At 65.2% G+C, this 22,668-nt stretch overlaps 2 protein-coding genes across 2 annotated transcripts in view; both read left to right on the plus strand.

The window, feature by feature from the left end:
• LOC123382222 (collagen alpha-1(I) chain-like) overlaps positions 1-16,885 on the plus strand; it is a 42,419-nt gene extending 25,534 nt beyond the window's left edge. Inside the window, exons 9-11 of the mRNA XM_045045861.1 lie at positions 948-1,144; positions 12,345-13,288; positions 16,635-16,885. Coding sequence (XP_044901796.1) covers positions 948-1,144; positions 12,345-13,288; positions 16,635-16,885 — 1,392 coding nt within the window. The remainder of the gene's footprint in view (positions 1-947; positions 1,145-12,344; positions 13,289-16,634) is intronic.
• The window catches only part of ZNF469 (zinc finger protein 469), a 46,419-nt gene continuing 35,976 nt past the window's right edge, over positions 12,226-22,668 (plus strand). The window contains 1 exon segment of the mRNA XM_023245050.2: positions 12,226-12,546. The gene's annotated coding sequence lies outside the window, so the exon portion shown is untranslated.

The raw sequence follows: 22,668 nt of genomic DNA on the forward strand, positions 1-22,668 counted from the left end.
CGCAGGGCCTGTGACATGAGTCCCGCACACGGGTCAGCTGACCCCAGGGACCCCTCCCTGGCTGCATCGTACCAGACCCGCCTGCCAGGCCGTGCTGTGCACCCACGCGTCAGAGGATCATGTCCTTGCCTGGCGTGTGAGTGACGAATGACACGCAAACCCGTTTGGACCAAGGCCTGTTGTCTCTGCCCAGGGCCCCTAGGGCCCCCTTGGCAGGTCGGCGACACTGAGTCTGTTCCGGTGGCTCTCCGGCCAGCGCGGCGCTGGCCCGGGGGCTCCAGTGGGGCCTTCCAGAAGCAGCCCCACAGGAGGAGTCTGGGAACCGAAGTCAGACGGTCCGTGCCAGCCGCTGTGTGACTCGGGCAAATCCCTTGGCCTCTCTGAGCCCTGCCCCTCTTCTGCTCGTGCCGTGCTGATGTCCCAGCTCGGGTTCACAGCTCTCCCCAAGCATGTGGGTGTTCTCACGGCAATTCCGCAGGTCGACGCAGTCTACCCCCCCCGCCCCACGCCCTGTCTCGGACGACAGCAGGAGGCACACGGTAAAGCCCAGCCACAGAAGCGGCTGCCTGAGCCTCGGTCCGGCTTCCGGAGGCTTGGACCCGGTCCCCACAACCTGCTCCCACCGGCCCGCAGAGACCACACTGCCTGCCCCGCCCCGCCCCAGGACCCCACCTCCCCAGGTGCAGCCCGCCTGGGCATCGAGACCTTGTGCACTTGGCCTAAAGCCGCTGTTTGTCACTGCGTTGTCTCCCTGTTTCAAAAATAATATCAGTTCTTTATGCAAAGTTTGGAAACTACAGCAACCCCAAACAGGGAAATTTCAAATTGCCCTTGATTTTAGGGCCCGGAGACCCCTCCCGGCTACTGATGCTCCTGTGGGCACCCAGTCCCCAGGATGTGCATTTTGTGTCCTTCTTGCACTCTGCGCATGAGGAGTTATCTCCTAGGACAGCAGCGGCGGGACCTCCCCGGTGCTCCCCGGCTCCCGCAGACCCAGCCACACCACTCCCACAGTGGGCGTCCACGCAGGCCGCTCCCGCCGTGGGTACCACGGAGCACAGCGGGAACGCCGCCTCTCCCCGGATCTGATTGTTCCTTGGGATGAATTCACCAAACGGAAGAATGTTCCAGAAAACAGCAGGATGTGAGCTCTCCATGTCCCGCATCCTGGCCAGCCCTGAGCATCTGGGTGTTTTAAATTCTCGACGGTTCGCTCACGAAAGTGGTAGCGTGTCATGTGACCGAGACGCCTCAATTCTTGACGAAGCGGGTGCTCTGGATGTAGGCGCCGCTGGTCTGCCTCCCGCTGCTGCCTCCAGTGCCCACTTCTCACCCCTGGGCGCCTCGGTTTCCCGGGGTGGCCGAACAAAGGACCACAGGCGGGGCGGGTCAAGAAAAGTAGAAATTCATCCTCTGCCAGTCTGGAACGCAGAAGCTCAAAATTAAGGCGTCACGGGACCGCACTCCCTCCGAAGGCTCTGGGGAGGCTCCTTCCTCCCCCTCCCGCCTCTGGGGGCCCCAGTCTGTGTTCCCGTCTCTGCCTCCACGTCCCACGGCCTTTCTGCCTGAGTCCCCACCCTAGTCCTCTGTGACTTCATTGAAGCTGATGACATCTGCAAAGACCCTATTTCCAAATAAGGCTACATCCACAGGTACAGGGGTTAGGACTGTGTCTCAGAGGGGACACAGCTCAGCCACGATGCCGTGTCTGTCTCCTGGTGGGTGGGAAGAGAAGGCTCCTCATGGAGGCGACACATCTCCTGAGAGTTGCTCGGTGCCGGGCTCTGCTGGGTCTGAGAGGGGCACAGAGGGGAAATAGGGGACCCCAGCTCTCAGGTGACCACAGGCTGAGGACCCCAGGAACCACCCCTCCCGGGTCTCCACCTCCCTCCAGGATAGAAGGTAGTGGACACCGGGGGGGAGCAGCCCATGGGGACAGGGGTGGTGGCCTCTGTCCCTTCGTGGCCGTGTCCCAGCGCCTGGAACAGTGTCCCCAGCTGTCTGCGGAGCCACAGGCCCTGTGCCCAGCCCTCCCCTGCCTCATCCCACACGTCCTCAGCCCTCCTTGAGAGGCGAGGACGGTCACCCTGAGGAGGAAACCGGGTTCAGGGAATTCAAAGCGTGCCCGGGTCACCAGGGCCAGATTGTCGGTTCCACAGGACCCACCGGAGCCCCGAGCCCGGGGCCTCCTCTCTAGAGATGGAGTGGCTCACAGCTACGAAGCCTCCAAGCCAAGACTCCAGCCCGTCCCCGGACATCAGCCCCCACGGGAACTCACTTCCCTCCAACTGGAGACACACCCTCCCTGCAAGCATTCGGCGGGGCGCCGAGCACCCAAGGCCTGCCCGTGTCCCCCAGGCGTGGCCCGGCCCAGCCAGGAAGCTGCGTGCTTGCCTGGTCCCCCAGCTTCTGGGGCCCCGCCAATCGTGTGTCGGCTCACATTCAGAGATCTAGTCCCTGCTTCAAAACAAATGCCACCCCCTGGGGCTGGAGCCCGGTCTCCAGGTCACCAGGTCAGCAGTGATGCCCCCTGTGTCCTGCCCTGGCATGCGCTCTGCGTGATCTCGGGCGCCTGGACGCGGCTCGTTCCGGCCGACGCACCCTGCAGCGGGGCCGGCTTAGCTGGGGCGTCGGCCACAGCAAGACAAACGTCCCTGGGGGGCAGCCACACCGTGCTTCCAGCCCTCACCTGACTCTCACACGGAGAGCAGCGCTTGTGGGGGCTTCTGTCCCCCGCCGCCTAGGGAACGTTCTAGAGCATCTGCCCCAGAGTGAGCCAGAAGCTGCTTACGTCCATTTGAAGACCTCACTGGCCCCTTCCTACCTTTCTAAGCAGCGTGTTCTTGGCTCTTGTAGAATAATGATAGTAATGAGAAGAAGGAGGAGAGGAAGAGGAGGGAGAATTCATGAAGCTCGTGCTATGGGCAGTGTGGGCACCACTGTGTCTCGTCCAGCCTAACAGGCCTTGCGCAGAAGGTCCCCGACTAGACACGCTGATGTACCCTGAAATCCGCGGGCAGCCGCACGCAGGTGCAGTTCGCGGGGGCTTGCCGCACATCCGGTGGTCTGCCCCTCATAATAACCAGGCCAGCAGCCCCGGGCATCCCCGCGGGACAGGTGAGGAATCCTGAGCACCCAGGGGTGGGGCGATTTGCTCAGCGTCCACTCGTGCTGCCGGAGGAGAAGGCAAATCCGTGTCTTCCCCTGTGGCGGAAAGCTGTGCCCTGGCTGCCGTGCAGTCTCGTCCCGCTTGGAGGAGGCTTGGCTTGGGGGGCATTGGGTGCTCCCGGCTCCCGTTCTGCTTGTATGTGTGTCCCTGCACACGTCACATCCGATCTCTTGCTGGTCTGGGCGAAGGCATGACCAGGACAGGCTTTGCTGAAACAAAGGCAAAAAAATGCACATATCTGGAGGAGAGAGGAGGGTTTCTGCAAAACCACTCGGTGTTATAGAAAAGCTGATAGTCAGAACCCCTTCACCCCAGAAGAACCCTTTAGGCCTTACTCAGGTCAATCCTGCAATTTCACAGGCGGGGAAGCCGGACCCCAGGAGGGCAGGCAATGGAGCCAATGTCACTCAGAGCACAGGTGCCCAGCCTGTTCCCGCTGTTGAGCTCTCTGCCCTGATGCACATTCCCATGCCTGTCACCCGCCCAGGGCTTAGCACCCCTATGAAGTTCTGTGTCTTAAGCAAGGAAGGCAGGAAACAGAAGCATTCTTGGAAGGGGAGAATTTGGGAATAGTGAAAACATCATCACCATCACCATCATCTCCACCACCATTAATTACCATCACCATCACATTAACCATCATCGCCACCATCACCATCACTATCACCACCATCACCACCACCATCACCATCACCATCATCACCACCATCAACCATCGCCATCATCACCATCACCATCACCATCATCACCATCACCACCATCACCATCATCACCATCACTATCACCATGATCACCATCGCCATCACCATCATCACCACCATCAACCATCACTATCATCACCATCACCATCATCACCATCACCATCATTGCCACCATCACCATCATCACCATCACCATCATCACCATCACCATCATTGCCACCATCACATCACCATCACTATCACCATGATCACCATCACCATCACCATCATCACCATCACCATCACCATCATCACCATCACCATCACCATCATCACCATCACCATCATCACCATCAACCATCACCACCATCATCACCATCATCACCATCACTATCACCATCACCACCATCACCACCATCATCATCACCGGCATCACCATCAACACCATCGTCTCCACCGCCTCCACCATTGCCACCACCATCACTGTCATCACCACCATCATCACCCTCACCACCATCCTCACCATCACCATCATCATCTCCATCATCACCACCACCATCACCACCACCGTCACCGTCACCATAACCCTCACCACATAGCACGCACAGTGGCAAGTCCACTGGCTCTGTGTCAGACGCCCCTTTCAACACTTTACACACATCATTCTAGTGACTCATCACGACCCCGTGAGGCAGTTTCTATATGTCACCCCCAGGCTTCCCAGGAGCAAGTTGGAGCTCAGACCAGAGATGGGATTTGCCCAAAGTCACGCGGCTGCCAGGCGCAGCCCACGGCCGCACGTTGCCGAGCGCAGAGGCCGTCTGTTGCGCAGCTTGGGGGGGGGGTCTCGCTGTGGCCCTGGGGATGTGTCAGGGGGTTTTGGGGGGAGCGGAAGCAAGCAAGGACCTCTGGAGAGCAAGCAGGGTGGGATGGGGCGGGGGCAATGGTCAGACCGGTCGGCAGGACGAGAGGGCCGTGCTGCAGGGTTTTCTTGGCTCCTGGGCCTCAGGGCAGAACGCCAAGCCCCCTCAGAAGAGCCGGTCCTACCCTGGTTGTGCCCCAAGCTCTCTCTCCCTCTCTGGGCCTCAGTTTCTTCATCTGCAGAGTGAAGAGTCTGGACCGGACTGCCCCCAAGAGTCTTTCTGCGCTAACATTCTCAGATGCTGAGAAGGGCCTGCGTCCCACGGTCAGTGCTTCTTGGAGGTCAGACGTCTTGAGCAGATTTAAAAGGGACAAAGGGCCTCCTGTGTCCCAGGAGGAGGCGCCTCCGTGGTGAGCAGCTGAGAGGACAGAGTGAGACCGTCAGAGACGCAGAGAGCACTGAGCAGGCTCGGGCACCATCTGACGTGTGGGACGGCCACACAGACGGGTGTAGGGCGCAGGGTGATGTGCGTGTGCCACGATCCCGGTGTCTGCGAGACCGCTTCGTAGAAGAGGTGACTTCCGAGCGTGTCCTCGAAGATGAGTGGGCAAAGCGGGCGGGAGGGACGGGAACTTTCCAGGAGGCGAGAGACGAGTGCAGGGTTAGTGAGACTGGGGAGAGACCGAGGGGCATCCGGGGTGACGTGGGGCCGCCCAGCGAGGCCTGAGTCGAGGCGGGGAGGACACAGCAGAGGAGGGACGGGCCCCGAGGCCGGGAAGGTGGCTTGGGGCCTGGTGGGGAAGGGCCGTCGTGTGGGTACGAGGAGGCCGGGGTGTGACCGGCTCCCATCTGGGGGAGGGGCTGCCCCGGAGTCCGGCGAGCACCGCGAGGCGGGAGGGCTGAGCGCCCTGGCTGGTTGGTAACGTCTGCCCCGAGTGCTGGGATGGAGGGGGCCTGAGTGCCATTCTGCTCACTGGATATTCCCGGAGTGGGGCGGGGGGGGGGGGGGGGACGGGGACGGGGGAGCTAAGGGACAAGTGCCATTTCTTTTAGGAAAGTATAGAGATTTTGAAGGCGTGTGTCTGTCTTCTTGCTGACGTCACAGAGAAAAACAGGCGTCGGGGAGGCAGTCTAACCCCACGTGCGAGCGCGCATCTGCCCAGGTGGCCCCAGGACCCTGGGCGACCGAGGGCTGGGCCAGCAGAGAGGGATCGGGGTGATGCAAGAGGCCAACTGCTCTTCTCTGGCTGTTGTGACGGGTCTGTGGGGTGGAGACCCCGCGTTCCACCGCACATCACGTGCCCATGAGGACAGGGGCAGGAGGAGGGACCCGGCCAGGAGACGCCGTCCGTACCCGGACGGGCCCAGACCGTGGGGGCAGGCAGAGGTTGTCTCTCCCGGGGACGATTCTGATTACGAACTGTGAGCCGGGGAGATGTGGGGACGTGTGACGGAGAAGGCAGTGGCCCGGGAAAGGTAGGGGTGACGGTCAGAACTGACATCCATTAGACTCTGAGTGCATGATGCCGACCGTCGGGCACCCCACGGGCCTCCAGGGACAGGGACTGGGGAACGGAGGCACAGCAGGGGGGCTTGCGGGGCTGCGGCCACAGACCTCTGCCGGCTGCCAGGGCCGTCACCACAGGAGAGACAGCGGCGACAGCCCGGCTTCACCCTCGCCCAAAGGCTCCCTTTCAGCCGTCCCCGAGCTCTCCGTCCGTTCATTCATTCAACAAACAGGACTTGTTCTGTGTCCAGCCTTGTTGTAGGCACCGAGGGTGCGGGGTGAGCAGGGCAGGGCTCACACCCCCGCGTCCCGGAGGAACTGCGTGCGAACACACACACGTGCACACGCGCGCACCTGCCCATCGTCGTCCCCTCGCGTCCTGGCATTGGTGTCCTCCTGGAGGAGGGTTCTGACGGGCCCCGCCCCCCGGGGGAGGCGGCATCAGTCTGCGGTGCCCGGCCAGGACGGGTGGGGACACCGAGGACAGCCCGCGCTCAGACCCGGGGCTGCCCGAGCGTCTCCCGGTGTCTGTGCTCCCAGACGGGGGCCCCGCTCGCCTCCGCCGGCTGGACCCCCCGAGGCCGTCGGCCTGTCGATGTCCCTTCGGAGACTCGAAACCGTCTGACCGCCAGCCTTCGTCTCCACGGAGCCGCAGGGAGCGTCCCTGGGGCCAGTGCGGCAGGTGGCAGAGGCGCGAGGTTTCTTTAATGTCACTAACTGGAAGAAGACCTGGCTTGAGTCCGGGGCCAGAGCGGGATGGATAAGCCATTTGGAGAGAAAACGATCCCGGGGAAGCTTGCCACATTTTTTCTAGAAGAATGTTGGAAGTTTTGGTGGCCAGGTACGGAAAAAGAAACCCTGGGTACACTGAAGTCATTCACGGCGAGGGGAGCGAGGCGTTTACACAGGCCCAGGTGCCGGGGGCCCCGCTGTTCGCAGAGCCGGCCGGGCCACAAGGGCCGGTTGTGTCCGCACGCCTCAGCCAGTCACCCCGAGCAACACGAAAACACACATCAATGCGCCTTTGACAGCGCGGCCTTCCTCGCGGGCTCCGGATCGGTGACCAAGCTGAGCAAGATGTAAATTTGTAGCTGTCCCTCGGAGACGTAATTATAGGAGAAAAAAACAAGGACAGTGGCACGCGGACCAGGACAGCTGGCTCGTCTCCTGCAGCCGGGCCGGGACGCGGGGTGAGCGGGCGGAGGCCCTGAGGCCGGAGGCTGGGGCTGAAGGCCGCCGTCCTCCTCCTCCCTGCCCCGGGCAGGCCCCGGGCACTGCCAGCTCCTCGGGCCGCGCTCGGATGTCTCCACCCCGGGCCCTCGCGCCGCAGCCGCCCCGTGAAAGGGCCCATTCATGCGCCAGGCCGCTGGCTCGGGTTCCCGCGGCCGGGCCGGCCCCCGCTGCCTCTGTTTTCTTTTCATTAGAAGGATTCCCATCTCGAAGGCCCGCAAGAGGCTGAGCCCGGGATGCTCGGCTGAGCGTCGGAAGGCTCACAGCGGCCCACGGGTCCCGGCACACTCACGCATGAGTGTGACTTACCGGGGCGGATGGGGAGACTGAGGCTCAGGTCACGTGGCTGCCAGATGGCAGAGTTGGGGGCTGGCCCGGGGCCGCCGGCTGCCGGATGGCCCCGCTGGGAGGAGCTCAGGAAACACCGGCGTCCCGGGCCAGCGTGGAGGGCAGGGAGGGCTTCCTGGAGGCGGAGGAGCCGATGCTGGGAGAGGGGGGCGAGGTGGGCCTTGGGCCCCGGGAAGCTCTACACGCCCAGACCCTCCGCCGGACCTTGGGTGCCCGTGGCTGGCGCTGGCCCGCTCGTGTGAAAGCACGTGTTGGCGGCGGGGGGCGGGGGGGGGGGGGGGGGGGGGGGCATGCCGGTGTCTGCGTGTGAGACCCTCCTCAGGAAAGGCACCCCTTCCCTGTCCCTTTCTGCTCACAAGTGGGGCCATTTGGAAGACAGGAAGACAGGACAGAAACCAGCGCTGGGCTCTGAGTCATGCGCCACCCTCAGTCTGGAATGTCTCCTTGGAAGGGTTCGCTGGGCTCTGGCCCCACCCGCCCGCCACTCACCCAGCCTCCCTCCCGCCCGCTCGCCTCCTCCCTCCCTCCCTCCCTCCGTCCGCCCACCCCCCTCACAGCAGACCCCCGAAAATGCACAGGGTTTTTACATGTGGCCACGTAGGAGCTGAGTTGCCGCTGACGAGTGAGGTAAAGGTTTACTCGTTTGCATTTGTATGTTCCTTTCTGTGTTCTCGAACCTTTAGTTTTCTTTCTGATGCCCTGGCCCCGGACTGGGTGCCTGGGGGCACGGGGCAGGGGTGGGGGGCGTATGAGGGCCAGACAGCATCCGCTGTGGGACAAGCACCAGGGACCCCCGGCCGCTGTCAGGAGGAACCCCACCTTGCCTCGGGGGGCTGGCAGCGCCCTCCTGGCCTCTCAATTCCTCCCTGAGCCGCGGGCACCAAAAACGCCAACTCCCGGCGGGCGGGCAGAAACTCAGAGAGGTCGCTGACTTACCCAAGGACTCTCAGCTAGCAGAGAGCGGGGGGCGGAGGCCAGGCCCTCCGAGTTGTTGGGCTCCTCCGCGAATTCTGCCAGCACTGGTTGTGTTACCAACGCGGGGTCCTGGAGCCCGCTTTTCAGTAAGCGGGTACAGGTGCACAGGTAGTTCCTCCGGAAGGGCCGGGTCGCTCATTCCCGGAAAGGGCTTGGGTTCCGTGCTTCCATGTTTGCTGAAGTGCCACTTAATGTGACGAGGCACAGGAGCCACCAAGTCCCCACACTCCCACCAAGACACCCGGGGAGAAGCGAGGGGCCACAGGGAGGCGTCTCCGTGAGGCGGAGGCGTGCCCCCAAGGTCAGGGGCCCCACGTCCCTCGTGGCTGTGCCCTCCCCCTGGGTTTGGCAGGGAGTCGACAGGCATAGGAGGTAGTCCAAGGTCCCAGGTGGGCTGTGCTACTAACTCCTGGGTCCTTGGGATGGGGCCCTCCAGCCTCAGTTTCCCCATCTGGCAAGTGGGGGTAAGGGGCCTGAGGGAGCCCACAGGGTCACAGGTCAGACTTGCCACCGAAACTCCGGGAGGGTATAAACATCCAACGTGCCACATCACAGCCCCAGGCCTGGTCCCAGGTCGGACGTCTGTTCTCCCAAGGACGAGGGGCTTGGCCTCGGGGGTCCCACGGGGTCTGGTGTGGACTGCACACGGGGCGGGGGCAGGACGCTGCTTTCAAGGTGCAAGGCCGTCTGGACGGATGGGTGGCCAATGCCAAGGCCCTGTGAGTGTCAAGCTGGAGCGGCCATGTGACACTATGTCCCTGGAATTTGCCGGACGCTTCTCACTCCTCCCACCCCAGCTCTGGCTCTGGGTACGCGGTTTCATTTTGACATCAGGCAAAATTCAAGGGGATGACTCAGGAACCCTGACTGGCTTTCCCAGCACGCGCAGGGGCCCAGGCAGCCTCTGCCCCTTGAGGGCGGCCAGCGGTGGGTCTCAGGCCCCGGGCGGCACGGGGGCTCGGCTGGGGAGGGAGAGCGGGGCTTGGTGTCCGTGACTTTGGGCAAGCTGAGTTGGCGCCCTGGCCGGGCCGTGTCCTGGTGCAGAGGGAGGCCCAGCACAGCCGGGCAGTTTCCAGTTCTGTTCTCAGAGCAAAGGAGCAGGGACTCCCCATCGTCGAGACCCTGCCAGCCCACCCCCTGTCCACGGCACCCCGTGCGGGGACTGGGCGCTTCCTCTTGGGAGAGGTGGATGAAGTTACTGCCAGGCTTTGGGGACTGTGGAGGAGGGGACGTGTTGCCTGCACTAGGCCAGGGGGTGGGGTGCTGGGGTCCACCCCCAGGAGACCATTGACACTGGGGAACTGCTGACATTTGGGGCCAGGTTCCTCTCTCTTGTGAGGCCCTCCCGTACATCGTAGGAGGTCTAGTGGCCTCTGTGGCCTCCGCCCGGTAGATGCCGTGGCAGCCTTATAGCTGGCCCAACAATGTCCCCAGATGTTGCCAAATGTCCCCTGGGGGGCGTAGTCGCCCCCAGTTGAACCTTGCTGGGTTATATATACAAAGTAGGTGGGCCGGGAGGGTCGGGGCCGGAGCTTAGGGCCTGTCCAGGTTGCGAGCGGGAGGGCTAAGCTCCCAGCTCTGTGGGACCGAGGCCCCGGGCAGGAGAGGCACGTTCTGAACCTCCCTGGGAAGGAGGAAGTGTAGAGACCCACCTCCTAGGCCGTCAGGTTCACACGCTGAGCACCTGGCCCAGGTGGGCAGAGCCGACCCGCTCTCCACACTGTGGTCAAGGGTGCAGTGCTAAGTGAGGTCTCTCCTGTCACACCCCAGGGGTGCTCCGGTGCGCCACAGGCTGGACAAACACACACACACACACACACACACACACACACACACACACACACACACTGTGGGCTCCCTAAGAAGCAAGAAGAGACCCAGTGGGAAGGGTGAGGAAGCAAGCTCCATCTGGGAACTCTGTCTGAGCCGGGGGACCCTGCACTAGAAACTTTAGGAAACCAACTGGGTTGAAATACCGATGACCTTGGGGGAGGGGGGGTGGCGGTTCTCAGCCCCTTCCTGTGCCGATTTCCATGGCGAGGGAGATCCCAGGACCCAGAGGCCCGGGACGACGCCCCGGAAATGTGAGCTGGGGCTTGGGTTTTCTGAGCGCCGGGCAGGACCGGGCGGCAGGGCCGCGCACTCTCTTACCCCTCGTTCAGTTCAGGGTTTCAAGACCACTGACAGGGATTTCTGGAAGCTCCTTCAGACGCGGTCACAAACAGCCACGGGAAAATTGACTTTGCTGTGCAGCCCGTTTTAGCTTACTGTAAATTGTACGTGGACAGCTAAGGGCCCCACCAACTGCTGCAGACCGCAGGTGGGGCCAGGGGCCAGACCGTTCACTCCTTCCCAAGCCAGTGAGCGGGACTCTGGGCCAAAGGCCCTGTGTGTCACCTATACCTTGCTTTACATGATAAAGGTGTTCCTAAGGGGGTGTGAAATTTGAACTTGGGTAAGTTAAAGCAAGCTTGCAGGCTCTCAGGGGGACATTGTTCAAAGGACCAATTCTCAAAGTATGCCTTTCTACAAAGTGAAGACCCCACCCCCCACCCCAACACAATTTCACTTCTCGGAGGCTCTGTGAGTCCCTGCCCTGGGGCTGTCTCAAGTGGAGGAAGGAGGGCGGCCCCTGTCCGTGGTCGCCTCCAGGGCCTTGCAGGGGACCCCCGCGGGCACACCGGGGACCAGCCGGTGTCCCGCGCCCTGGGCCGTGTGGCCTGGGGTGGGTGCCTTTGCCTTCTCTGGACCTGGATGCCCTCATCTGTGAAGGACACCGCTGAACAGATGGCACGTGAGGGCCCTCCCGCTCGAGGGCCCGCGCGGCTCCAGCTCCCACCATCTGCGTTCCAGAATCCACCAGGCCTGAGGCTGGGCCAGGGCACCCAAAGTGAGGGCACTGAGGATTCAGGGAACCTCAACCCCCACCTTTGAGGCCTGAGCACCTCCTCCCAGGGTGCCTTCCAGGTGCCAACCTGGAGGACTTCAGAAGGTCTCCAGGCAGGTGGCAGGTGGCATGACCATCCCCCCCCCCCCCATCCTCCCTGCAGAAGCGGAAGGGGCAAGTATGTGAGGTGTCCGAACCTGTGCAGACAGGAGGCCGGGAGGGGGTGGGGGTGGAGGAGCCACCGGAAACCACACGGACAGACTTAGGCCCCCGGTTTTGAAAATAGTGCGGAGTGCGTCGGGCGCCTCCGAGCGGCTCAGCGCTGCCAGGCCGGGGTGGGCTGGCGAGGGGCGCGGGCCCGGGCTTGGTGGCTCCATACCTTTCCCATCAGGGACCCCGATCGCCAGAGCGCGTCCCGTGAAACAGACACCTAGGAAGAGTGCTGCTAAAAATAGCTGGGGGGGTGGTGGGGGGTGGGGGGGGGGGGGACGCAGGGTTTGAAGTTTGTAACCGAAGCCGGCTGTGCCTGGGGGCCGACCGCGCGCGCTGCCCAGGGCTGGGCGGAGGGCCCCCCGGAGCACCCAGCCGCTGCCGGGAGCTTGTTCGCGAGGATTGGCCCCGCGCGCGCGGCCCGACCTGGGAAGCGGGTGGAGGCCGCTCCCCTCCTCTCCCCACCCCGCCCGCAGGGGCAGAGCGCGGCGCAGCAGCGGCGGCGGCGGGGCGGCTCGGTGCCCGGCGGGCGGGCGGCCCGTCTGCGCGGCCCGGGCGGCCTGCGGTCGGGATGAGGACTGCCCTCCGCGCCCAGAGCGCCGGGGCCGCCGCGGCCGTGCCGGGAGCTCGATCGTGTCCGCCAGCGCGGCGAACGGAGCGGGGCCCTCGGAGCGGGAGGTGAGTGTGGCCGCGCGGCGCCTGGGCAGTGCGCGGGGACCGGGGGTTTGCGCGGCGGGTCACCTGGCCGCCCGCGACCCGCCACGTCCCGGGCGCCCTCGGCGGCGCGCTCCGGCGGGGCCGGGCGACCCTCCCCGCGGGCCCCCCGACCCCGCTCGCCCGGCCCGGGACGCGCCGCGCCGCGAACGCCAGGGCGCGCCGGGGGCTCGGCGGGGGCCGCGGCGCTTCGAGGCCGGCCTCCGCCCTGCCCGGCGCCGCTCGCGGAGCCCGGGCCGGCCCCGCGGGGCACTTCGCAAAGTGCAGCCCGGCGCCCGCCGCTGCGTGCCCGCCGGGGCCGCAGAGCGGGGCCTCCGGAAAGCCGGGCCTCCGGGGAGCGGGGCCGGGGCGGGGGCGCGCGCGCGGCCGCGGGCCGGCTCATTCATTGCGGGCCGGAGCGGCTGCCCCCACCCCCACCCCCACCCCCACCCCCGGAGCCCGGCCGCCGCCTCCTCCGGGCTGCCCCCGGGGCGTGCCGCCCCCGCGCTCGGCCGGGCGCGAGCCGGCCAGGGCGCCAGCGGGGGCAGCGCGCGGGCCCGGGCGGGTCTTTCGGGCGCCCGGGGCTCCCCGCCGCCGCGCTCTTGCGGGGAGGCCACGCGGCGCCCACACCCGGCCCGCGCCCCTGGCCGGCCGGGCGCGCCTAGGGAGTCGGGGCCGGAGGGACCCGTGGGGACGCGGCGCCGCGCGGCGGCGGCCGGAAGGGAAGGCCAGCCGGGGCTCGCGGGGACTTCCCGCGGTCACCCAGACCCTGCCCCCGCACCCTGGGCCACGGAGGCAGCGGGGTCGGAGGGACAGACGGGGCTTCGCTTGGGCTGGCCTCCTGCGCTCTGGCGGTGGCTGAGGCCCTTAACTCCTTGCAGACCGCTCTTCGGCCGCTGGCTCGGGACCGGGTAGGGACTGTGCCACGTGTTACTGTGTGGAAGGCTCCTATCGTGATCGGTGGTACCCCTAGTGTCGGTGAGGAAACCGAGGATCAGAGAGGTTAGGTAACCGGGCCGATGCCGCACAGCCAGAGAGCGGCAGGGGCTGGTGCCTCTCGCCGTGCCCTCACTACTGCCTGTTGGTTGAGCAAATGCAGACGGAACCCTCTCTGTGCCCCACGCCACCCCAGGAGCCCCCAACCCAGCAAGCCCCTGCCTCCCCGATAACAAACCAGACAAGCAGGTAAAATGCCAGCTTGGTATCAGACTGGGGCGGGGGAGGGGGGCAGCTGGCGGGAAGCTGGGACAGATTACAGTCTTAGGAAGGAAGGGGGGCCAGGGCAGCCCCTGAGGTGCCCAGGAAGGAGGGCGTGCCCTCGTGTGCCATGTGCCCGGCCTGGCAGCTTCCAGAAGCACAGGGCAGAGCTTGTCGAGAGCCTCACCCGGGGAGGAGTGTGTGAGGCAGAAAGGAGGCTGGGGCACCTCGAGGGGAGCGCGCGGCCCCCACAGCATCTGGGTTGGGGGGGGGGGCGGAGGCACCGTCGAAGGGTGAGTGGCCCCTCTGCCTATAGCCTGGGCTGGCTGCAGCCAGGGCCAGCGTGGGAGCCGGCAAGTCCCAGGAGTTCAGGGTCAAAGACAACTTAGAGATCAACTTAGAGACAACTCCCTCATCACTGCCCCAGTTTCCCCCAGACCCTGCCTCCAGGTTACTGCCTCTGCTTGAATGCCCCCATCGACGGGGACCTCACTGCCTGTCACAGCCACCCATCCCATGGTCCCACCCCTACAATGTGCCGGAGGTTATGAGAAGGCTGTGCTGCAGATTGAGGGAAAAGCCTCCTACCTGTGGTTTCTGTCGACTCCGGTCCTGTCATCCTGAGGAGCACACGGCACATCAGGTTAAGTCTTACACACGGTTGCCTCTGGAGAATGTTAATAGAGAGATTATGTCCCCTTGAAGCCTAATCGTGTCGGGTCCTGCGCCTTTTCTGACTTGACATTCCGGGTCAGGCATCATCCTGGCTCCCTCCCTGGGAGAAAGTCAGCGGGTCTCCTCCCCGACTTCACGTCCGCTCAACACCGGGGTGGCCTGGAAGCAGAGACCTGTTCCCACCTCCTTTCTTCTGGAACCCCGCCACCATTGATGGTGCCAAAGAGACATCAGTTCACACTGTGGATTCCTCCGGAGCCCGGAGACTTCCTAGCCAAGCCCCACCCCCACCTTCCTCCTGGCTTTGACTCTTACTGAGATTCGGTTACCCGTCTGCTTTCTCTCCAAGATGAGGGGCTCAGAGTTCAGGGGAGGTGGTGCAGTGGGGAAGGGTGCAGACTCCAGAAGTAGCTGCCCGGGGCTGTGTGGGCAAGCCCCCAGCGTCCCTGAGCTCGACGTCTCCATCAAGAGAGTGGGGAGACCTGCCCGGGCCCAGGGGCGGGCCGAGGTACCGGGCACCCACAGCACGGGCCTGACACGCTGCGAGCACAGCAGATGCTACCTCTGGTGGCTCCCCCCCCCCCCCCCGCCATGCGGCCGGGGAGACCCGCGGGGCCCGTGGGAAGGACCCTGCAGGCGCAGCCGGGGCCCTGCCGGGGACTCCTTCCCCACTTCTCCCCGGCCCACCCCAGCCGGCTGGCCCACCTCCACTTTGGTTCATTGTACATGGGTGCAGAAGGGACGAGACCGAGAAGGGTGTGACCAGCTCCCCGTCCCACCGCTGCCGACAGCTAAAGCTGGAAACCTGCATTCCAGGCTGGCCGCCGTCCCACCCCGTTCTCCCTGACCGCAGTCCCCGGGGCCCGTTCTCGGGACGCTGCTCCCCCTTTCCACCTCCTGCCTGTGACCTCACCCCCCGCCCCCCCCGCCGGACACCCAGCATATCCTGTCTCCCTTCTCCACCTGCCAGCCGCCTCCTGGCCATGGCGTGTGGTCCCCTGCCCCGTCAGAACTGCCCTCTGCTCCGCCCTCAACCCTTCCGGCATCCCACCCTTCGTCGGGGGTGGGCAGTCACATGTCCGCCTTTCAAAGCCCTGTCCCTGCCGAGCCCGACGGAGGGGCTCTCAGCCCACACTGGCCGGGGGGTCCTGGGGTCCTGTTGCCAACCTAATTCTCTGATAGAACCCGCTGACTGTGTGTTGGAGGCTGAACGGAGCGTGGTGGAGGATGTAGGTTAGAGACGGACGGCCTCGCAGGTGCCAAGGTCCTGTTTCTTTGGCCTGTCCCTTGCTGGTTTATCCTCACCGTGTCTCCGTAGCCGTGGCTGGGGTGACAGATACTGTCCTCGGAGACCGATTGCAATCTTATACTTTAGTCCCGCCGTGAGGTCAGCTGAGGACCCACCGTTTCCCTGGGTAGAAGGAAGAGTGGGCCTGTACAGTTGAGCAGGTCGTTCACTGCACAGGGACACCCAGCCCATACTCTGCTCAGCAGGCGTCTGCACACTGTGGGGCCGTGTCCACCCAGGGAGCCACCCAAAGGTACCCAGAGCGGGTGCTCGCTTCGGCAGCACATATACGAAGGTACCCAGAGCGGGAGTGGCGGTCACACTTTAGACCGCTGTCCTTGCTCCTGAGGACGTCACTCGCATCCTGTCACGTACGGGCGCGGGAAGCCGCCCCTTCTGGGGGCCAGAGAGGCAGACCTCTATCACCGCTGGCCTAGGCTTCCCTCCTCCCCCGTCGGTGCTGCCGAGCGTCTGGGACCCTCAGTATTGTGGGTCAACGTCCCTCTCTTGTAGATGCTCCCTTGGCCCGGGCGCATCAGGCCAGCTCTGGGGAGGGCTAGGAAGCGGGGTGGCAGGCCAGGCAGGGGACCCCCCCGTCCCGCTTCCCAGCCACCGGAGAGTGAGGTCAGCGACTCCATTGGCCGTTTGGGGGCCGTGACCCCGGCGTCAAGCTATAGGTTTTCTGCTCACTAGTCACCCAGCCCTTGTCGGGATTGAGATGGTCTCTGAGGATGACACCCCTGTTCACACAGATCAAGCTTTGGGAAGGAGCGTCCCAAATAGAAGCTCCGTGTATGACCATGGGGTGGGGGGTGGGGGGGGGACGGCAGGGCTCGTCTGGGGCCCTGGGCTTTGCTGGCCAATCCTGATGGTGGCCCCAGGCCGCCTTGCCACCCTGTTTCCCATCACCCAGTGCTCGAAGCCTCTGGGAGCCGCCGCGGAGCCGTGCCCCCTCCCCCAGGGCAGCCTCCTCTCGCGGGGGGCCTGGAGGGGGAGCAGCGTGGGTGTGGGGACCCCTCAGAGCCCCCGGCCAGCGCCCGCGCCCTGGCTGCGAGGCCAGGACTAGGCAGCGATGCCCCACAGGGGCCGGGTGAGGCCGCCTTCCGGGCACAGCTGGACCCCAGGGACGGCGGCCGGCGCGGGGCGGAGGCCGCGGGGCCGTGAGGGGGCGCCCCCGACAGCGGCCCCCTCCTCACCCCTCGGGCCCTGCTGCGGGGCGGGCGGGACAGGCCAGGACGGGGACATTCCATCCCTGGCCGCCTGCTCCCAGCCTGTGTCCTGACTCAGGGCTCCTCACAGGGCCCGTGTCCCAGGCAAACAGGCCAAACAAAATCCACATTCATGAGCGGCCACTGAGGCTTTCCGACGGCCTGGGTACAGATGCCGCCTGCAGATGCGGCCGCTGCATTTTCCACATTCCTGCAGGGCCGCTGGGCCAAGGTGTCCGTGTGCAAACAGCGCCCGCCCCCCCGGCCCCCGTGTGGCTGGCCGGGAGCCGCCCCCTGGGGACCCTGCGGAGCGGGGCTTCTCTGGGCTCGTGCTGGGGCGGTGGATGGGGGGGGGGGTGTTGGTGCCGAGACCCCTGACTGGACGGGGCGGAGGGGGCCCGGGGCCGGGGCCGGGTGCTGGGGGACGTGTCCCCTCGGCAGGGGCGGTGTGCCAGCTGCTGGTGGGCCATCCCGTGTCCTCGGTCAGCCCCACACGGTGGGGACACCTCGCACGGCACCCGGCTCACCCTTTCAAAGGGCAAGTGCTGTGGCTTTAGTGCCTTCACGAGGCTGTGCAACCACGACCACTGCCTCCTTCTAGAACACTTTCATCCCCCCCGGAAAAAACCGTGCACCCTGCGGCGGTCACCCCCCGCCCCCGTCGGCCCTGGAAACCATGCTCCACTTTCGGCCTCTCAGGATTTGCCTGCTCAGGACATTTCACATGAATGAAATCACAGTGTTTTTCTTTCTGCGACCGCCTGACGTTTTCTGGTCGTGACGTCGTCACGGGGCGTCCGCGTTGTGGACGCATCGGTGCCTCGTCCCTTTTTGTGGCTGAGTAATACTCCGCTGTGCGGCCGGACCCCGTCGCGTGCATCACATCCACCGGCGGCTCTCGGCTGCCGCCGGGGGGCATGTGTGAGCGCGTCTTTGTGGGGCGTGTCTCTGTACTTCTCCAGGACGGGGTCCGGGAGCGGGACCCTGGGGTCCGCGGCGGCACACAGAAGGGGAAGTCGAGGCAGAGAGAGTGGCAGTCACAGCCTCAGGGACTGTCCTGCGGGACACTCTGCCCTCTGGCCCCTGCCCCAGCCTGAGGCTTCTCCTGGGCACCCGCTGTCCACACACGTTTCCCGTTCTCTTCCTCACAGCGCCCCTGGAGGGAAGGGCCCAGACCCTCAGGGAGGGACCTGCTACAGTGCCGGAAACTTCTACCGCTCTTCCTTCTCCCAGCCTTCCCCGCACACTGCAGAGAGGGAATAATTGCATAATTATGGGGCACTGACCCCAGGAGACCCAAACATCACTCACCGAGGTCTGGTGATCAACGGGCTTTAGCTCTGGCCTGCCCCAACCCGGACCCAGGGACCCCCGAGCCTGTCTTGTGGCTCTTTTCAGAGTTCCAGAATGCACGATCAGAATGGACATACCCAGTAAGTACCAGAATCCACCACTCTTACCCCAGAGAGGTGAAGACATCTGCCCGAAACCCACCCAGCAGGGAGCTGTCAGAGGCCAGGCCACCTCACCTGACGCCGGGCACACAGGGCAAGGGGCGCCGCCTTCCCCGGCTCTCGCGGGCAACGGCTGACAGGCGCTCCGGGGCACCTCCAGGCTGGCCCTTGCTGAGCGGTATCTCGCAGGGACACAACGGCAGCAGGGTCAGGGGTGCCGGGGGCTCGGCGTCCCCCTGGGCCGTCTGACTTCTCCTCAGCCGTACGTAACTGGTGCTCAGAGTCCCCCCAGGACAACCACAGTGCTGGGCGCCCTCTGTGCGTCCCGCATGTATCTAGCGGCCACCGGCACACGGCCGCTCGGGGGCCAGGCTGTGCTCCGGTGCCCCCCACCCCCACTGCGACAGTTCACAGTCTGGCCGGGGCCGTCGGGGACGCGGGCAGCGGCTTTGCGCTTAGCACCCGGAGGAAAGTCAGCAGGTGCCTGACGGGGGCCTCTGGTGGATGAGACACAGGAAGTGGGGGGCCACCGACTCTAGAAAGAGGAGGGCAGGACCGAGGGGGGCCGGCCCCACTTTGGGAGAGAGCCCTCCAGCCACCGCTCTGACAGGGCTCCCATACCACAGCACAAGTCCGTGGCCCCTTTGCCCCAGGCCACGAGGGGCCCGTGAGGGGGCAGCCGAGGAGAGGAAGACACCCCCGCGGGGTCCTTGGCCAGCTCTGGGACAGTCACCACCACCCCCCACTCAACACGCGTGCATCGGGGGTGTGAGCCTGCACCTGTGTGCACACGTGTGTGCCTGCGCGTTCACGTGTGAGTGTGCCGTGAGCACGTGCGTGTGCGTGCGTGAGAGCGTCACTCTGTCTGAGAGCGGGCACGTCTGCAGTTCTGCGCGAGCCAGGGACCAAGGTGCACGGGCAGTTTTGAAAGCGATGGGAGCCGCATTTAAGGACGTAAAGCCAACGGCCACAGTTCGTTTCCTGTAACACGTGACACCCGAAATCGCATCATCGCGGCGCTCAGTGTAAAACCAAGGCAGAGTCCCGTGCGTGTTTTAGGTCTAATCGGAGTCTTCGCTCCGACCAGCCCCTCACGGCTCTCAGTGTGCCTGTGGCCGCCGCGCACCTCGGCGTCCGGGTGTCCCTCAACCGCGGAGCCCCTGGATGCCCATCCCCCCACACCTCTTCCCCCACGGCCTCCGGGAAGCCCCTCCAGACTTCTGTTCCTTCTCTGAGCCTCGGTTTCTCAGACTGGGGTCAGTGGCCCCAGATCAGACACCCGGCCTCGCCCAGCTGCGCGATGGGGTGGCCCTGGGACCTGCCTCTTAACAAGCTCCCCTGGAAACCGCGCCCACGTGCGGTTCAGGACCCGCTGAAACTCTCACCTTTTCTTCCCTGGATGCCGTGTTCCTGACACCCGGGGTGGCACCACGCCCCTTGCTCACCGCCAAACCGTGGCACCGTGCTATTTTTCCCTCCTCGTGATGTCCAGAAAACTCCTATCCATCCTTCAAAACCCGCCTCCTCTCTGAGAAGGTCCCCCCCCCCCCCGCGAGGCGGCACGAGTCCCCTTCCCTCCTTCCTCCCTTCTAAATCCACCCTGTGTGTGCCGGTCCCACGTCTCAAGTCCCCGGGGTGCCTCTCCTCTCTGAGCGCCTGGAGCCCGGCCAGGCCCAGGCACGGAGCAGCCTCGGAGCGTAGATGTGGAATGAATCTGGGCGCGCGTGGGCGGGACGGTCTCTCTGCAATCTCAGTAAACATCTGGCCGCGGGACCTGGCAGGAAGCTGACCTCGCGGGTACCACTCGGCTGGCAGCTGTGCCCCATTTATAAATACACGCTAAACGCGGACCGGCCCACGTGCATTCCTGCTCCCCGCCCTGGAGTGCCCTCCCAGCGGAAGAAAGACAGCCGGCGGCCCTCTGCGCCCGGCCACGGCGGTCACTCCCGGTGAGTGGGAGCGTGCCCGCCGCAGGGTCAGCTCGGGGCCTGCGGAATCCGATTGTTATCTGAGCGCGCTCGCCGACGTGCCCGTTGCCGAGGCTGCATTTAGCACTGGGAAAGACTCCCCATCCCGGCAGCGTGCTTTTCTTGGATGTCTAGGCTGTATTTATGCCGGGCCGGTGCCTGGGGAATAATTAACGTCTCAGAAGCTCCCGGAGGGGCCCGCCGTTGGGCACTGGGCACCTGGGTCTGTGCGCTTAGGCCTGAGGACCTCCTGTGCCTGGCCCCCCAGAGCAAGTAAAGAGCGAACCCGGACTTTCCCCAGGCTGCTCTGAGCTGAGCCCCACGGGGACCAGGAGACCCCATCGCGGAGGGGCTGGAGGAGGGGCTCAGGGTGAGGGTCGGCCGGGCAGGTGTGGGCCTTCGTCCCAGCATTTCGCCTCCTCCAGCCTCGGTCCCCCCACCCGTCCCTGGGCCTCACAAGTCCTGCCTCCCGGGAAGTGCTTTGCCAGCCGTGGGGCAGGACCGCTGTCTGGCAACTGGCCTCGTTCCCGCAGAAGGCGGCATGGACGCCCCTTGCCCAGCTTTCTGGCCACCGGGCGTCTCAGGCCCGTGCCGTCAGGGACAGTGGCAAGGCCCCCAGGTGTGGGGCAGCCGTGGGGCCTCGGCAGGAAGGGGCTCGCCGTCTGTTCCCGGCGCCGTCAAGAGAAGCAGGGTGCGAGGTAGCCGGTCGCTTCAGATCCCTCAGTGGCTTCGTGTGGAAAAGAAAGAGGGGTCGCGAATTTCGTGAAGATTTTCTTTAACCGACGTAACAAAATACCCTCATCCCAACGTGTAGTCTGCGTTTGTGAGAGTTGTCAGGGGCCCCCAGGGTGGAAGGCCGGGCACGTGCACACGTGCGGGGCGCCACGGCATGGCAAGCACCCGGGGCAGCCCGCAGGACGCCCGGACGCCCCACCAGCAGGTGCACCAGCCGGCTCCTGCCCCTCGCTCCCTCGGGCCATGTGGGCATCTCCCCCGCCGGCCGGCGAGCACCTAGAACCAGCCGGGCCTGGTCGTTTCATGGCCCTGGAAGGCAGGGGACGTGCAGCGGTGTCCACAGAAACTCGGGCCTCAGGATTGTGCGCGGTCATTTGCGTGTGGTCTCTGTCCTCGGGGTCCCCACAGGCACCTGGCCCATCCCAGAGCGCCCAGACCTCTCAACCTGTCCCGTACCCCCTCCCTGCTCCCCTGTGCCCCCCTGACTCCCCTGTGCCCCCTCCCTGCTCCCCTGAGCCCCCTCCCGACTCCCCTGTGCCATCCCTGACTCGCCTGTCCCCCCTCCCTGCTCCCCTGTGCCCCCTCCTGACTCCCCTGTGCCCCCTGACTCCCCTGTGCCCTCCCAACTCCCCTGTCCCCCCTCCCTGCTCCCCTGTCCCCCCTCCCTGCTCCCCTGTGCCCCCTCCTGACTCCCCTGTGCCCCCTCCTGACTCCCCTGTGCCCCCTCCCTGTTCCCCTGTACCCCCTCCCTGCTCCCCCGTGCCCCCTCCCGACTCCCCTGTGCCCCCTGACTCCTCTGTGCCCTCCCAACTCCCCTATCCCCCCTCCCTGCTCCCCTGTGCCCTCTCCTTGCTCCTCTGTGCCCCCTCCTTGCTCCCCTGTGCCCCCCAACTCCTCTGTTCCCCCTCCCAGCTCCCCTGAGCCCCCTCCCTGACTCCCCTGTGCCCTCCCAACTCCCCTGTCCCCCCTCCCTGCTCCCCTGTGCCCCCTCCTGACTCCCCTGTGTCCCCTCCCTGCTCCCCTGTGCCCTCTCCCTGCTCCCCTGTGCCCCCTCCTTGCTCCCCTGTGCCCCCCAACTCCTCTGTTCCCCCTCCCGGCTCCCCTGTATCCCCTCCAAGCTCCCCAGTACCCCCTCCCGACTCCCCTGTGCTCCCCCCCAACTCCCTGCTCCCCCTTCCTGCTCCCCTGTGCCCCCTCCTGGCTCCCCTGTCGTGGCTTTGCACCCACTGGCCTCCCTGCCCTGGGGCCTGGGCCACACTGCCTCACTGCTGGCTCAGGTGGCCCCCGGGGGTGAAATGGCCCCCCACCCCTCTACCTGGCGGCAGACTGTGTAGGCAGGGCCTCAGGGGCAAGTTTCTCTTCCAATCACGGATGGCCAGTTGGGAAGCTCGGGAAACAGGGGGATGTAGAGATATAGTTGCAAGCAGGCCTGTGTTACCGCGGGTGGTTTGTGTATATGAACACGGCCCCGGCCGAGTTGTGCATGATACTGTGTGCCACACACGTGTCATGTTGCATGACTCGGTGTTAAATGTACGACCGTGGCTGCGTGTGTGCAAACTGCGCACCTGGCCTGTGTGTGC

The sequence above is a fragment of the Felis catus genome, chromosome E2, assembly GCF_018350175.1.
Source record: "Felis catus isolate Fca126 chromosome E2, F.catus_Fca126_mat1.0, whole genome shotgun sequence".
NCBI classification, from domain to species: domain Eukaryota; kingdom Metazoa; phylum Chordata; class Mammalia; order Carnivora; family Felidae; genus Felis; species Felis catus.